Source organism: Monodelphis domestica, chromosome 3 (assembly GCF_027887165.1).
Source record: "Monodelphis domestica isolate mMonDom1 chromosome 3, mMonDom1.pri, whole genome shotgun sequence".
NCBI classification, from domain to species: Eukaryota; Metazoa; Chordata; class Mammalia; order Didelphimorphia; family Didelphidae; genus Monodelphis; species Monodelphis domestica.
The window spans coordinates 516,180,041-516,197,540 of NC_077229.1; the positions used below are offsets into that span (position 1 = coordinate 516,180,041).

General features: G+C 37.3%; 1 protein-coding gene across 1 annotated transcript in view; it reads right to left on the bottom strand.

The window, feature by feature from the left end:
• The window catches only part of ITGA1 (integrin subunit alpha 1), a 205,327-nt gene that overhangs the window by 29,605 nt on the left and 158,222 nt on the right, over positions 1 to 17,500 (bottom strand). Inside the window, 5 exon segments of the mRNA XM_007486289.3 lie at positions 3,143 to 3,352; positions 6,672 to 6,782; positions 9,839 to 9,975; positions 14,987 to 15,032; positions 15,034 to 15,154. Coding sequence (XP_007486351.2) covers positions 3,143 to 3,352; positions 6,672 to 6,782; positions 9,839 to 9,975; positions 14,987 to 15,032; positions 15,034 to 15,154 — 625 coding nt within the window.

Genomic DNA, 17,500 nt, shown 5'->3' on the forward strand with positions numbered 1-17,500 from the left:
TATCATGTTTAAGGTTTTTTAATTGAAGGTCTGGGAGATCTAATCCTTGAATTGTCTCTGCAAATATACTGTCTTTGCTGTTGGTTTATCTATTTACATTCAAGTTCTTTAAGGTTTTTACCTCCCTGAATTTATTGTAATTTCTGTATTTTTTCAGTAAATTCAATATTTTTTCCTTGTACTTCTCTATTGCTCACTTTCTGACTCATTGTCCTTTGCAGTTTCCCCCAGGGTGCTGGACTTTAAAGTCATCTCTGTCTCCTTCCACACTGGACAATTCACATTTCACCAGGCTCAGTTCCTGCCTCAAGTGACTTCTGGGAGGAGAGATCTCACCCTAGCTAGATGTTGGGCTCTTTCCCTTATATTTAATGGAGGACCACAGAGTTACATACACTGACTTCCTGCTCCAGTTACCTCTGATCTTCAGTTCTCTGGATGAACTCTGATGCAGGAGAGAGCTCTGGAATTACTGTCCCAGCCACACCAAGCTTCTGACATTTGGTTTTCTGAAGCATAGGGAGGAGGAGTGGCAAAGTTGAGTACTCCAAAACTGCAGATTGGCTTATGGAGTTTTGTCTGAGCTTGGTAGGTGGTACAGAAAAGGGTGTTGAATGAGTGTGTTAGGGGTTGGACTATTAACCTTCTCTGATTCCTCAGTCTCTGTTAAAGAATTATCCATAGCTAGCCCCTTAACTACGAGAATTCCAGAAGTTTCTGCCCTTGTATAAGTTTATTACCCAATTTAGATTCTGGTGGTTATTTTCTATCCCCATGAAAATTTCCCTTTTTTCTAATAAGTTTAGTACTTGTCATAGTCTCTTTTTTTTGCCCCAACTCCTGGTTTCACACTGGGGGACTTTATATATATTCTGATGCTTTTTCAGTTACTCTAATTTCCCATTTCCTTGATCTTTTTAAGCCCCAAGACCTACCAGTCTATCCAATCTCAGATATACATAAAGGTGATCAAGATCTGCCATTTCCCACAAATGTTCTACTTCCATAATCAAGAACTTTGAAGTTCCTTTGTCTGATCATAATCTTTTATTGCTCCACCTTTCTCTATACCTTACTCCTTGTAAACATCTCTTTGTGTTCACTACTACAAAAATCTTTTTACCCTTCAATAATTTGTCAAGTCATTGCCACTGTCCAATTATTCTTCCTTCCAAATCTTGATTCTCTAGTGAGCCAATACAACTGTATACTCTCAAATCCCTTGGCCCCCTTGTCTTATCACCAGCCAACCTTGATTTAATTTTATATAATATATATATAATTATATATATTATAATATATATATATAATATATATAATATATATATTATATATATATATTATAATATATATATTATAAATATATATAATATATAATTATATACTTTTTTCATTTCTACTTATTTGCTATTTAACAGCTGGAGGAAATCATCCAATAATGTTGATAGGGCCTCATTTATAGCTCTGATCTTAAAATATATTGTTTTGGAATTCTCTTCTTATTGGACATGGATGTCCTGCCCTTCATACGGGATAGGTCAGAGTTATCAAGAGTGGGAGAGACCTTCAGTCTCTTTAATTGTATTTGTTTTCTTCAACCAGTTTTTTAAACATTTATTTTCTGTTGTAGTAACAACTTTAAGTGGAAAAGGCAAGGGCTAGGAAAACAGGGGTATGTGGCTTGCCCAGGGTTAGAGGGTCTGAGAAGTGTCTGATGCCAAATATGAATCCAGGTCCTCCCTCCTCCAGGTTTGGTTCTCTATTCACTGAGCCACCTAGCTGCCTAGACTTCAGGACTTCTTCAAGCTTTAAGTCCCTTTGGTTGCTTCTAGCTTCAAGAAGGAAGATAGAAAAGGACAATCTTACTTCAGGTTGATGAGAGAAAAGGTTCTAGGAAGGCATGATTGGAGCTGGCAATCTCTTTCGTGTTCCAACTCCTAGCTTGCTACTCTAGAGACTTTGGGGGGTTTCTCCTTAGATGAGAACTAGAACTCTTCCTTTTAGTTGAAATGAGTTGTCTTTCTCCCAATGGAAGAGCTCCTTGACTATTTTATGGTGTAAATTCTCCTTTGTATTCCTTCTCAGATTTTTGTTTTGCTTTGATTTGGATGAATTTATTTGCTATTCACACGTGCGTGCGCGCGCACACACACACACACACACACACACACACAAATTCATTGTGGCACTGGTATGTGGTAGAAAAGGGGTCAAACTTTGGCACTAGAGGTTGGGGTCCTTCTATTCCTCAATAATGACACAATATCACAAGTTAAATTAAACTCAGTTTTGTCTCCTAGACCAATAATACTTAAGGGAGTAGAGAGATATAATTCTAGCCCAGCACCCCCTCTTCCTGAGGACAACAGAGTGGCCTCTGGCCCCCAGATTCTTGGTCCCCTTCTGGACAGGATTGAAAGTCTCCCTTGGAGAAGGATGAGAGAAGAAACTAGAGCTGATAGGCACTACAACACATTCAAAGTTCTCTCCAGTACAAAGCCCAAAGACTATATAGCAAACACTGTGTAGTCCTTTTGCTCAAAGAGCATAATTGGGAATTGAGGCCAGGTTCTTTGACTTCCAAATCCAGTTTCCTCTTCACTCTTCATATCACACTTGTTTTTTTTCACATCTCTTTATTATAACACATTGTACCGGTATAGGGAACTCTGTGCAGAAACACTACAATTTGTTACCTCACAGTTTTAGAGATTTTTCTGAAGTAGCGGATCATTGAATGCCACAGTTACACAACTTCTATGTATCATCCCCCGCCCCCATCCCATTCTCCTGGCTGTCTCTAACCTAAACAATAGCATGGCTTAATTGGGTAGATAACTCACTTTGCTTTTTTTTTTAATTTAAAATACTAAAAATTTTATCAGCAAGTCATGATTATTAGTTGCTTAAATAAACTAAAAAAATCAACCTTGGTGTAAACATGCCCCACTTCAAGGAGCCATTATGAGGAAAGCTTTTTTGAAAACTGCAATCTACATAGATATACATTATTCTAATTGGTCTTTTTTACACACTAAAGAATTTCTGTTATGACAACAACATTCACTTTTCTTTTTTGAAAAATACATCCAAGCTAGTGCAGTGGGTGCAGGACTGTTGAAATGAACCAATGACGAGTTACCTCAATTCCTGAAAAGATGACATTTGGTGAGGCCTGGACGATGGCCCTGGTGTTGTAGGCACTGTCCTTTTTATTCATGATGGTCAAGCTCACATTGAACTTATCGCTGTGGGACTTAACAATGAGTAAGTCTTTTCCTGAGGTGGAAACAGCCAGGGCCAAATCTGAGATGCATTTTTCCTTGTTTCCACAATCTTTGGCAAAGGGAATCTGTAGCATTCAGAGCGAAATATTTTCAATTAATTATCCATTTTTCAAAATCATCAGTTTATTCACATAACAACTCACATATTGCCAGCGTAGACTAATATGAGTTCTTACTCTGCTTTTATTAAATTACTTGTGGGAATTGTGATTTTGAAACCAGTTCAATTAAAAGATAACAGGAACATCTTGCTCAGGATAAGTACTTTTAATTACTGATGCCTGCTGTTCTCCTTCTCTTCCTCCTCCCTTTTATCCTTTATTTCTTTATTTTTAACTCCTCTATCTGCCTTCCCATCCCTCGTGACTATCTGTTAATGTTCTTACATTTACTCCCAAGACCCCCTCAGTAAGAATGAGGGGAAGGACACAAAGAGATGGTGACCTGCGTATATCAGTAAAACTATAACTCCTTGTAGCCTCAATCCTTTTGGATTACTCTAAACAAATTTTTAAAATAAATTCTTATAATTCTATTTCATTAATTATGCTAAAATTCTTTAAAAAAATTTTAGGTGTCTTTTGTTTTTATATAACAGCATCTTCATTTCAAAACACATTTCCTCTTCTTATGCTCCCCAACAAGCCATCCCTTATCATATAGAAAAAGAAATAATTTTTTAAAAAGCAGTTTAGGAAAAATATTGGCTAATTCTTTATTATCCCTAGTTATGGTATAAAGGATAGAGAGGACTTGGAACCAGGGGATCTGGATTCAAGTCCTTCCTCTCCTAATATGCTATCTGTGTGACCATGGGCAAGTCAATTAGCACCTCAGTGCCCTAGGAAACTTTAAAATTGTTAGTTGCAGGAAAGATATTGCCCTGCATTGGTAAGGGGACTTTCATCATCTGGGAGTTCCCTATGGTGCTAAAAATCATAGGTCTGCCACTAATTCATTCATGCAATAATCATTTATCAGATATTATGTACAGAAACAGCAACGTTTTTGTGCCAAATTTTAAGAGCAGAACAAACAGAGAATAAAAGACCTTGGTTTACTTTGTAATATCAAGAGAACCATAAAATGTTAGGGCTAGAAAGGCACTTAAAGATCAGCTGGTCCAACTCCATTTTAAATATCCATCTATATATCTATTTTATAGATGAAGAAAGTGAAGTAGCAAGTAGCAGACCTGGGATTAGAATTTAGAACTTCTCAATTTAAATGCACTATTCTTTTCATTGTGCTACGATGCTACCTAGCTATGATCAGAAGAAAAAGTACAAGTGATTGACTTTTAAGTTACATTTTCCATCCATTATTCAGGGCACAAAATATCTGCTTGAATCACATAAGGGAAAAGGCTTTTCTTCTCTTCTCATCCACAAAATTAATTGTCTGGTTGCTATTATTGCTTTGTTCTGGGCTTCTATTGCTACATCTCCTTGTATAAAAAATTTTATCTATAAAAGTTGACTTGAGCTTACTGAATAGTCCCTACCTTTTGTGGCAAGGATTTCACAAACTCAGTTACTTGACCCTGATAGAGAGGGACTGGCACTTTCTTAGTGTTCTCTAATAATGAAGGGTGGAAAGAAGAGGCCAACCTCATTGGTAGGGTGAAAATCCTCATCTAGGAGTTCCCTAAACCAATGATATCACAAGTCCAGTTCTCATCCCTGTCTTATTCCTAAAAATCAACACATGCAAAATTGTTTTTGTGTTTTTGAAGCATGCACTCTTCTAAATGTTTAGGCAACATTTTTACCATTATGTGTGATCTACCAATTTCCACTCATTTTGTTCTGGGATGTGCAATCCAGTATATGATTAAAATTTCTGGTTTCTTTGGAATGGGCACAGCCTCTTAACAAAAATTTCCAAGTAAAGTAATTTGTATCACTAATGATATTCAAGTAACTCTTGTATCTTTTCTCTAGATTTCTGCAGTTCTATTCAAGTAATTCTTGTATCTTTTCTCTAGATTTCTGCAGTTCTATTCTTTCTTGCTTTTCCTGATGCCTATATAGTCTTTCTTGCTCTATCTTCATTTATATCGTCACCTAAGTGTCTGCCTGAGTTCTGTCATTGGCCATCTTGTCTTATCTCTCTACACTATCATGTATCGTCACCTCATCATCTTCCAGAGGTTCAATCATTATCCCTCTATGTAGAGGGCTTCCAGTGCTATCTATCTAACACTACTCTCTTTACTGAGTTCCAGTACCACATCACCATCTACCCCTTAGACATTTTGAACTGGGTGTCTACTAGGCAATTCAAGATCAACATTTCCAAAAGAACACTCATTTTCTGTCCTTCCAAATTAATCTTCTAAACTTCCCTGCCATTATCAAGGGTGCCACCTAAGTTCACAGTCTTCTTGCCATCCTCAATCTGTTACTTTCACTCGTCTCACATATCCAATCTCTTCCCAAATCTTGTATGTATCTTCATAACATTTCTTCTCTTGGTTCCCTTTTCTTCATTCATACAGCTGCTACTCTAGTTCTGGCCCTCATTAGCTGTGACCTAAGCTATTGCAGAGGCCCCCTTTCTGGTTTCCCTGTCTCAGATCTCTTTGTACTCCAATCCATTATCCTTTTTCTTAAAGCATAGGTCTATTATTCCTACACACGCACACTCAAAAAAATCCAATGCAAGGGTTCTTAATCTGTGTGTGTGTGTGTGTGTGTGTGTGTTGTGTGTGTGTGTGTGTGTGTGTGTGTGTGTGTGTGTGTGTTTGGGGCTCCTTTTGAGAATCTAGTGAATCCTATGGACCTGTGATCAGGAGAATTTTAAAAAAATCATAACAGAAGGAAATGCTAATTTTCAATTAAAGTTTTGTGAAAATAAAATCTAATTTTTCCTATACAAGTTCATGGATCCTCTGAAGTCACTTGGACCACAGTTTAATAACAAACGTTTGCCCCAGGAATTCCCCATCCCCTCTGAATTAAAAAAATAAACTCCTCTGTTATTTACAGGTCTTAACCTGGCACTATGGCACCATTGATCGACTCTCTCTCTCTCTCTCTCTCTCTCTCTCTCTCTCTCTCTCTCTCTCTCTCTCTCTCTCTCTCTCTCTCTCTCTCTCTCTCTCTTTTACTGTCATCTGTACAACAAAATATTTTATTTTTTTGCGTGTGTAATGGTGACAGGATTCATTGTTCTGTGAATTATTCTTCAAGAGGGGGATACTTTTCCTAGAGGACAGCTCTGAACAATTTAGGAATATGCAGTGGTTAGCAAGAAGGTTAGGGATCTGGAGTAAGAAGTAGAGAAAACAGGGAGGAACAAACTTTTGTTATCAGAAAATTCAGTTTAGTTCCTAATATATTATTAATAGCTAGCTATCCTGAATCATTAAAAATTACTTACATATTCATATACTGAGTTAGGCAGGTCACCATCAAGAACAGGCCCATTTTCTGGATCTGAAAGATTAAAATCCAACGATACTTTCACTGAATCCCGAAAGTCATGCTTGTCCTAGAAGAGAAAGCAAGAAATATATTACTTGCATTTCTTATATTTTATACCTTGTCTTGTTTGGATATTATCTTTCTGCATGTGCCTCCATAGATGCTTACAGGACTTGTCCAAAGCATCTAGATGCCTTAACATTTGCCCTTCCTTCCTGCCTTATGGCTTGTGGGGTAGAGAAAGGAAAATGTGAGTAAAGGAAAAGAAAAGGGGCATGAAAGGTCCAGAAGATCCAACTGGTCTCAGGATAATTGGCAGCTCTTTCAGAGCTGGCTTCATTCCAGCCCATTCTCAGCTTCCCATCTTGTGGTGTTAGGCACTGTGTAACAAGATAGTGACTAATACGAGAAGAATGAAGCTAGTTTTTTCCCCTTAATGTCTCATTAAACTAAAAATACAGGAATGATCATTTTAGGAAATATTTGCCATTTCAAACAGGCACATCTTCTAAAGTTTGGGCTTAGCTGATGGTGCATGAAAAGGACACCGTACCCAAGTTCACAAGGAAGGCTTGGTTCTTTTTGCAATGAAAGGTCAACTTGTGCTACATGATGAAAATGGTAATTGTAGCCTAAAATCAATTTTTTTTTATCTTAGATGATAGGATTGTACACTTAAAGCTGGGAAAAACACGAGAGGTCAATTAGTCCTATCTTCTCCTTTTTGTAGATAAAGATACAAAACCCCAGAAAAGTTAAATAACTTCCTCTGAGTTATTCAGTTGGATCTTCTTTAGACACAGTAAAGATACTGAATTTATGAATAAGGACAAGCCTTGCTGCCAGAGGAGACAGAAACGCCATCAAATTTAGAGCCGGAAGGAACTTTGGAGGACATCAAGTCCAAACCTTTAATTTTACAGATGACAAAATTGAAGTCCCGATTGGCCAGTAAGTGAGAGAGAGGACCAGGGGATCCAGGTTCTCTGACTCCAAAGCCTCTGTCCTTTCTGTTGCTGCATGGTGCCTCCCCTCCTATCCCTCTGAGGTTTCTAACTAAACTCTGGCTCTCAACTGATGAACTAAAGAGGACACTCTAGTTTGACTCCCCATCCATAAACCCTGCCCAAAAGAGAACAACCTTAACAGAGAGGTAGAGTAAAAAGGACCTTGACTTTGGAGTCCAAATTCAGGACTTGCCTCCGTGCAATCTCCAGCAAGATCATTTATTTCTATTTGCTCAATAGCAAAATGCAGATGCTAGCAACACAGAAGTACTGTGAAAAAAACACTTTGTAAGCCATAACACTTTAGAAACGTGAGTTATTAGGAGAGTAGTAACAGAGTGCTGCTACTTCTTTTAGAGCAGTAAAATTGATATCAAAAGTAAGGGAAAGTAATAATTAAGTTGTACTTCTGATGCTTCCTCATTTAACTTCCCTGACCTCATTATCCTCATCTGTAAAATGGGTTCTGAAAGTGATAACATTTGAAGTCTCTTCCAGCCCTAGATCCATGATCTTTTTCTATAAACAATAGAATCCATTTCTTTTGTAGTAACTCTCACTAGAACTATAATTTTCCAAAAGTGATATATAGATACATTGAAAATACAAACATAAGCTAGAAGTAAAATAGTTTGTTTCATTAAATGTCTATATTTTAAATATATACCTCTACAGTAATCTTATGATTGTTTTAGTATTTTTCAATTTTAAGAAAATTATTTTGTAGTCTAGTGTGTGAATAATCACAAGAAAATTTAAAAAATTGTCTATAAAATCCACCTCATCCCATAATGTAACTCCCAAATATAAATTTACAAATGTGTCATGAAGCCTTTTTTTTAAATTTAGCATTATGACATTGAAAGGGTAAGAAAATAGTTAGGAAATAAAGTGGTAAAGTTCAAAATTTTTCAACTTCATTATAACTTTTGTCCCAAGCTGGAAAATAATTTGCTTATATTACTGGAAAAGTGAAATAAAACAGCATAAAGTCCAGTCTTAGTTGCAATTATACTGAACTTGTGATCAAAGAATCATAGCTTTCCTGGTTTCAGTCTATTTATAGAGAAATAGTAAATATAAACAGTATATCTTATAATGATAGATTTTAGAGTTGGAAAAAAGTTCGAGAAATCTTCTGAGCCAATCTTCTGCCATAAAAAAAGAAAGAAAGGAAAGAAGAAAAGGAAATAAGCATATATTAAGGACCTTCTCTGGGCCAGGCACTGTGTTAAGTCCTTTAAAACTATTATCTCATTTGTTCTTCACCACAGTCTTGGGAAATAGGATATCATTGCCCACATTTTATAGTTGAGGAAATTGAAGTAGATGGAGGTTAAGTGACTCAAAAAGTTTAAGTAACTTTTTCAAGTTAATTCTGCTAGTGAGTGGCAGATAGAAAATAAGAACGAAGTTCTCCCAAATTCAATTGAAAGAGCTACATTTGCTAAGATTCTTTGAAGCCCAGCAAGAATTCCACTCCTTCTGTGCCTGTCCATGGAACGGTTGTTTTGATTTTAATACTTCTAGAAAGGAGAAGCTATCTGGGAGAGCTCTGGAAGTATCTAGGAATTGAAAAATTCCAGAATAAACTTGAAGCTCCCTGGAACAAAGAGAGGGGCCTTTCTGCTTGTGGAGAAATGGTGAAACTGGCTGCGATAGCGGACATACCCAACCTCTTGTTCTGCCTGCAGACTCTCTCTTGGAGCTGTGAGCTTTTGAAGGACTTTGTGAGACACACATTTAGAGAATAATATACTGTTTGAAAAGGAAATGTGAGTGATAATTGCTGCCTATTGCTTAACCATTTTGTTTCTGATCTGAGCATGGGTTTGCTTAAATACATGGACCTAAGTAAATTTCATTAGTTCTCGGGATGGGAGCAAAAAATAAATAAAATGAACCAAATAGGCAATCCATTAAAGAAAAGTCTAAATGTATGAATCTTGACCTGAATGTATCCAGAATTTATATATATATATATAATACTATAAATTACATTTGAAAATGAAAGAATTTACCCTCTTGGTTTCCTGACAAAGATGGGAGGACTGAAAAAAAAGCCCATTTTAATTAAGCTTTATAATAAGACAGCTATAATACATGATTTACTTGCCAACATGTAGAAGTAATGCTTAATACATTCTGATCCACGGACTGTGATATTTCTTTGAATCTTTCTTTCTTGCGTTCCAGAGAAGAAACTTCTTGATATCTGTCTTACAGAGTCTAATGTCACTCGATATTGCAGATCTATTAAAAAAAAAAGTTTAATTGATCCATAGCTACTTTTTTTATAGTCTACTAATATAAATGAGAATTACAGTAAGATATATTTATTTAATACTCAAATGATCAGCGATTCCCACTAACTGGCACTCCTAGGGATGTTTGGCCTAATGTTCATAGGAAGACCCTGAAACCTGTTGAGGTCCTGAACTGGCTTCTTCTTTACAAAATCTGCTTTATTGATGACTTTTGCTTGTACTTCACAGTCATTCTGAATCCGTTTATCTTCCCCTGCGTAACCACTACTGGGATGTAACCTTTCATTGTAAAAAAGGAAAACAATGAACAAAAGCATTGGATAAAGTGATAGATTGTGATCATGTTTGCGATATCGTGTCCTCTTTCTTGTCTCCTGCCTTTCACTGAGAAGAATGAGGCACATTTCATCATTTTCGAGGACCAAGGTCAGTTATTACAGTTAATCCAGAATGAAGCATCTTGGAAAAGGATAAAAGGAAGATAAAGCTATGGTCCAAATTATTTTAATGTTGTATATTTTATTGAATTCAAATCCTTCAGCCTAGGATGGTACATCCATGGTAATGTTCTAATAAACAAATAATTAGACTAGTATTTTCAGTTCATTACCAGGACACATCAGATTACAGTATACTAATGACAATCTTTTCCATTGCAATAAACTAGAAATATTAAACCATTGCTTGACATATGGATCTACATTATAATCTATGCTACAAACATTTAATAAATGCCAATTATATGCAAGTCTTTGTGCTAAGTGTAGGGACATAAAATAGCCAGAAATGCACATTGGTACTGATGCTTCAGCTGGGCTATAAAAGAGCCTCCTTTTAGATTGCACTCCTCATTGGCAACAAATATTTATTGAGCATCTATTACATGGTAAAGCTGAAGTATTGCCAAGCTTTTAAAATGTAAATATGTACATGAGTTCAGGGAGTATAGAACAATCTATTCCGTTTAATTAAGTTATGATTTTATCAATTACTTAAAATTAATTAAATTACTTTAAAAGTAATTTAAGTTTTACTTTAATTTAAAGAATTTTAAGGGGCAGCTGTGTGGCTCAGTGAATTAAGAGTCAGAACTAGAGATGGGAGTTCCTAGGTTCCAATATGGCGTGAAACACTTCCTAGCTGTGTGACCTTGGGCAAGTCACTTAACCCCTATTGCCTAGCCCTTACCACTCTTCTGCCTTAGAACCAATACATAGTAATTATTCTAAGACAGAAAGTAAGGATTAAAAAAAAAAGAATTTTAAATACTTTTATATCTTTTATAAATTATACTATTTCCTCTTTGCACATTTGTTTGATAATGCTATGGACTACACAAGCCATAAATAAGTACTGAAACTTAATAATAATGATAGTTAACATTTACATAAGTCTTATATGTGCTAAACACTTTACAATTATTATCTCATTTGATTCTCACAATAACTTTGGGAAGTAGTTGCTATTATTATCCCTATTTTGCAGGTAAAGAAATTGAGATAAAGAAGTTATATATCTTTTCCAAGTTCACATAACTACTATGTGCCTTAGTAGATTTAAATTCAGGTCCTCCTGACCTCAAGTCTAGTTCTTTATCCACTGTACTACCTAGCTGTCTCCCTTATTTCTTTGTAGAACATTTAAAGAATTTTTTTAAAGTGTGATTTTCTTCTAAGTAATTTTAAAAAATAATATATGACGGGGGCAGCTGGGTAGCTCAGTGGATTAAGAGTCAGCCCTAGAAACGGGAGGTCCTAGATTCAAATCTGGCTTCAGCCACTTCATAGCTGTGTGACCCTGGGCAAGTCACTTGACCCCCATTGCCTAGCCCTTACCACTCTTCTGCCTTGGAGCCAATACACAGTATTGACTCCAAGACGGAAGGTAAGGGTTTAAAAAAATAATATATGACACTACTTTATTAAATCATAAAAAAATATTGTTAAACGATTTCAATCAATAGCATTTCTGAACAAACTTTAGTTTAATTAGAATGTGCTAGTGTCAAAAGCTAAGTCACATCCTAAAGCTATTTAAACATTAGTTGAAAAAACCTTGTGTTTTTCAAACTCTCTTCAACTCTCTCTCTCTCTCTCTCTCTCCTCTCTCTCTCTCTCTCTCTCTCTCTCTCTCTCTCTCTCGAATTCCTTAGAATGCCCAAAGGAGTGATCTCGCCCACATTTACATTCCCTTATAAAAGATGTGTAATATGCATCTTCAGATTGGTACAGATTCATAAACACATACAATATGGTGTATTTAACAACTATTTGACCAGTGACACATAGAAAGCATCATATGTACCTACAATGTAAATGAAAAATAATTTTGAAACCCTCAGAACAAATAGCATAACTATTAATTTGTGTTTATAAAATTGAACAGGAGGCTGCCAATAATATAGTAGTTTTTAACAATAAAAAGCAAACACAAGGTAAATCAGATATGAGTCCTGATCAAAGCTTTGCTGAACACTCATCTTGAACTCCTAATACTCTCCCCTAAACCCTCATATTCACTCTCATAACAAAGAAAACAAGTTAAACAGAGATAATTGACTTCTTGAACACTTGAAAAGCCAAACACAGGCATTTTTATTCAAAGAGATCTGTGATTTTATCACTTTGGATACACCCTCCACAAATGTAAATCCCTCCCTTGTGGAGTTGCTGGGACTTCTCCAAAAGAGAATCACTTGGTAGCCAACCTTCTGGGAATGAACTTTTCCCCAATTTAACTGGCAATGTCTGCACTTGGTAGACATACAGTCCTTTTTGGAGGCCACAGGCAAAACCTTTCCATCTTAACAGGACCTGCTAGAGTTTAGGACCTTTATGAGCTCAAAGCTGTCTCCATGTGGCGATGAAACATGAGGGAAGGATGTTATTGAAGGTGTGTCACAAGAAAGGAAATTTTAAGCCACTGAAGATTAATTTTTTAGGTTATATTTGGCTTAAAAATAACTCCCCTTCTACCTCCACTGTTCTGAGTGACTTGTTAATTCTAATATATAGCTAGTATATATATGTGTGTGTGTGTGTATGTGTGTATGTGTGTGTGTGTGTGTGTTAGCATTAAAAGCTATCAGGGAGAATATATAGTATATATGAAAAAATGTGCTTTTCTGACTTTCTGTGTCCTAGACTACTCACCCCTGCGGAGATGTCTGATAGAGGGCTGATTGAAGAATCAAACAGAACAGCCCTGTGCTTTGCCCATTTGCTAGGGAAATAGGCCTAAAAAAGTCTCATTGCTGACATGAAGAACTGTATTCATTTATGTTCATCATCTCTCTATGCTTTTCTTCTTTTCAGGTTTCCTATTTTTGACAGGAGAATTGACCATGAGAGAATGACGGAGTCTTGGTGTCCTGAATTTCAACTTCAGGAATCTATAAACATGTATTATGAAATGTCATCTGGGTGAATAGTACTAACTACAAAACAATGATATTTCATAAAAATGGCATGGGTAACAAAGCACTGCATGTGATCCATGGGAAAATTTAATTACTGAATAAAAAAAAGCAGATGACACTCCAGGGGAGACAGCTAATTTGAATCAGCCAGGTAGCATAGTAGATAATATTGGATCTGGAGCCTGGAAACTGGAGTTTAAATTTAGCCTCAGATACTTAATAGCTTTGTGACCCTGGGCTAGTCACTGAACCTCTGTGTGCCTCTGCTTGCTCATCTGTAAACTGGGAATAATAATACCAACCACTTCCCAAGATAGTGTGGCGATCAAAGGAGATAATGATTGTAAAGCTCCTAGCACATGTCTTTTTTGTAGGTTCTATATAAATATTACTTATTATTCATCTGGAAGAAGTAATGCTTTGGTTAAACATTAAAAGAATGGAGGAATTCATTAGGTAAAAGGATTGGGGGATATTTCAAGTATAGAGAATGGTATGAACAAAGGCTTGGAGAAAGTAAGATACAGAGCCTTTTTGGAGGACAGAGAATAGTCCAGTTTGCCTGGAGCATTAGAATGCATAAAAGCTATTCACAAGAGTTTGCAAACTTATTTGAATAGTTTTATTTTAGCTTCATCGTAGTCAAATGAGACAGTGCAACTATTATTTTCATTTTACAGAAGAAACACTGAAGTGCAAAAAAGGTTGTAACTCTTCTAGCTTGCAAGAATCAAAGAAAGGATACAAACTCAGTCCTTCTAGACTCCCCATGAGCATTCCAGGCACTACATTACATTGCATCTATATGCATAGTGGGAGAGTACTAAGAGATAAGATGGGAAAGGTGGTACCACATTGAGGACAGCCTCCAAACTCACACAGAGGAACGTGAATTAACCTAAGGTCATATGGGAGTCACTGAAGATTTTCTGAGGGGGGCGGGGGAAAGGAGAGAGAGAGAGAGAGAGAGGGAGAGGGAGAGAGGGAGGGGGGGAGAGGGAGAGGGAGAGGGAGAGGGAGAGAGAGAGAGAGAGAAAGAGAGAGAGAGAGAGAGAGAGAGAGAGAGAGAGAGAGAGAGAGAGAGAGAGAGAGAGAGAGAGAGAGAGGAGAGAGAGAGAGAGTGAGGGAGAGAGAGAGAGAGAGAGGAGAGAACTGAGAGGAGAGAGGAGAGTGGAGAGAGGGGAGAGAGACAGAAAGAGAGAGAGAGAATCTCTTTTTCTTTCTTTTTCTCTTTCTCTCATCTATCGATCTGTCTATATGTGTCTATCTATCTATCTATCTGTCTGTCTGTCTGTCTGTCTGTCTGTCTATCTATCTATCTATCTATCTATCTATCTATCTATCTAAAATGCAATTATTTTCTGATATCTTGTCCACCAGATAAATAAACTCTAAAGGACTCTGTTTCTCTTTAGTTCCCCTCATGATATAACCAGATTTTTCTAGTAAATCTTCCACCCATAGGTAGGTCCTATACCAGAGGCAGCTAGTGGAAAGCAGCACAATCCTACTCGATACCATTTTGTAAGAACAAAGGCAGCTAGCTGTGCCCTAAACGTCCTTTGTAGAATAAACTTACCAGCTTCATAAATTGTGTCTTCCTTTGACTTGAGTTTCACATTAAAAACACATGGTAGCATTTATGCATACTGTTTCCTTCCCCTCCATCTTGCAGTTTTTCTTTTGAATATTCACTTTATTGGGTGCAAAAGCCATGGTAACTTTAACTTCAGCCACATCTCGAGACCTATAAGCATAAAAAACAATAGACATTAGATTCCATCAAAATTGAATCAACTTGACGTTTGTTGCGTGTTCAATATTGTGCTAGGAGAAACAAAGTTTATAGGAGACATGATTTTGGCCCTCATGTGATTTAGAGGGAGGAGGCAAAACACATACAAAGGTTAGTCTATAAAATAATACTTAAGTGAATAAGAAAAGTGCGATATGTTATGTGAGGTTCAGGGTGGGGAAGCTCACTACCAACCAAGAGAATCAAGTTTCCTTGAATAGGGAGCAAAGGATAATGGAGGAAGTAGGAAAGTACAATCAATAGGAAACTGGGGGCCAACATAATACAGTTGTAAAAGATGGTTGGATTTGGAGTGATTGGACATGGGTTCTAATCCTTACTTTCCTCGTGGCTATCTGCGTGATTTCAGGTAGGTCATTAAATCTCTCCAACTCCTAGTTCCATCATCTGCAAAATTAGGGGTTTGAACCAAATGGCTTCAGAGGGACCCCCTGGCTCTTAATCTATAGAATGTAATTCTATGGGTCATGAGAAGGATTCTGGGTATGAAGAACAGCATGAGCAAAGTCAAGGAGGAGGCATGTACCTAGAACATAGACTACAGAGAAAAATTATGAGCTAGGGCTGGAAACAAAGGGTCACGACTAAGTGTAGAGTTTCTTGGTCTACAATGGAAAGGAAGCTGAATTTGGAAGTGGAAGACTGTGGCTCAAATGCCAGCTCGGTACCTCACTATCAGTCTGCCTTGGATCACATCACTTAACCCCTCTGGGATACAGTATTTTAGCTATAAAATGAAGATGAAGATTTTGAACAAAGTGACATGACCAAGTCTAAAAAATAGGTAAGATAAATTTTATAGATAGATGACGTTTGGTCTGAATGAAGCAGAGAGTGGAGGAGGGAAACTTGTTACTGGGCTACTGAAATAGTCCATGTATGTAGAGCATCTACAGACAGCTAGGATGTGCCATAGTGCATAGAGTGCTGGCTTGGAGTCAGGAAATTTCCTGGGTTCAGATCTGACCTCAGACACTTACTAGATGTATGACTTTGGGCAAGTCACTAAACGCTATTTGCTTCAGCTTCTCGTCTGTAAAATGAGCTGGAGAAGGAATGGCAAGCCACTCCAGTAACCTTGCCAAGAACATCTCAAATGGGATCACAAAGAGTTGAACATGACTGAAGAAACTCAATAGCAACAATCTCCTGGACACTAGATTTATCTTTCTGTCTGTCTGTCTGTCTGTCTGTCTGTCTGTCTGTCTGTGTATCATCCAGGATTCTCTTGCCAAGGCATTTTTAACACAGAGACTCATTAAAAAAAAACAACAACAACAACCCAAAACCTTTCCTTCCATCTTAGAATCAATACTAAGTATTGGTTCCAAGGCAAAAGAGCAGTAAGGGCTGGGCAATGGGGGTTATGTGACTTGCCTAGGGTCACACAGCTAGGAAGTGTCTGAGGCCATATTTGAACCAAGGACTTCCCACCTCTGGGGCTTGGCTTTCTAACCACTGGGCCACCTAGTTTCCCTATGTGGAGAGGTAGTTGGATATTCTTTTGGACATTCCCAGTTTGCCCAACATGGAACTTGCTGTGTCCCCTACTGTGTGCATGAGGGTTTCCTTTTCTGATGGGTTGCCTGCATCTTTAAATTGGTGAGCAGAGCTCTTTTAGCTGTACTTTTTCCCCTCCATCTTTTCTGGTGGCACCCAACGTGGATGCCACAGACTGAACTGGTGAGGAGGGAAGGACTTGCCTTACTTTTATTCCGACTCCAAGAAAGGGGCTTACAGGTGTTTCTGCTTTGCTTTACTTGGCTCTTCCAGTTTTAGAGGCCAGAGGTAGTTCTCAGAGACCTGATATTTAAATCCGTGGAGATCTTTGGAGTCAGGATTGCAGGCAAGATGGTATAGCCAAGCATTTAGGTGTGCAAGCCATGGTGCTCGAGACTTAGGTCTTGGGGCAGTTTGAAGCTGAAAATTGGGACTGTGCTTTAGAGAGGAGCCCAGTTAAGCTATGAATCCAGCTCCTTTCTTCTTCCCAGAGATGAAAACCATCTAAAATATTGTGTGTAAATAAATACATGGATCTACATATGATGTATGCATACATATATTTAAAGATCTATATACAGATGTGTGTAGATAAGATAGAGATCTCTCTTATTTCTAGATCTCTATCTGCACACACGAGAAAATTCAAAATATGTACAAAGGAACACAAAAATGAGGTCCAGCTTGAGGGGAATATGGAAAGACTTTTGTTCTCTGCGAGAGCAAATAAAAGAATGATATTAGATGATTATATTATAAACAACCATATTTAGGGCA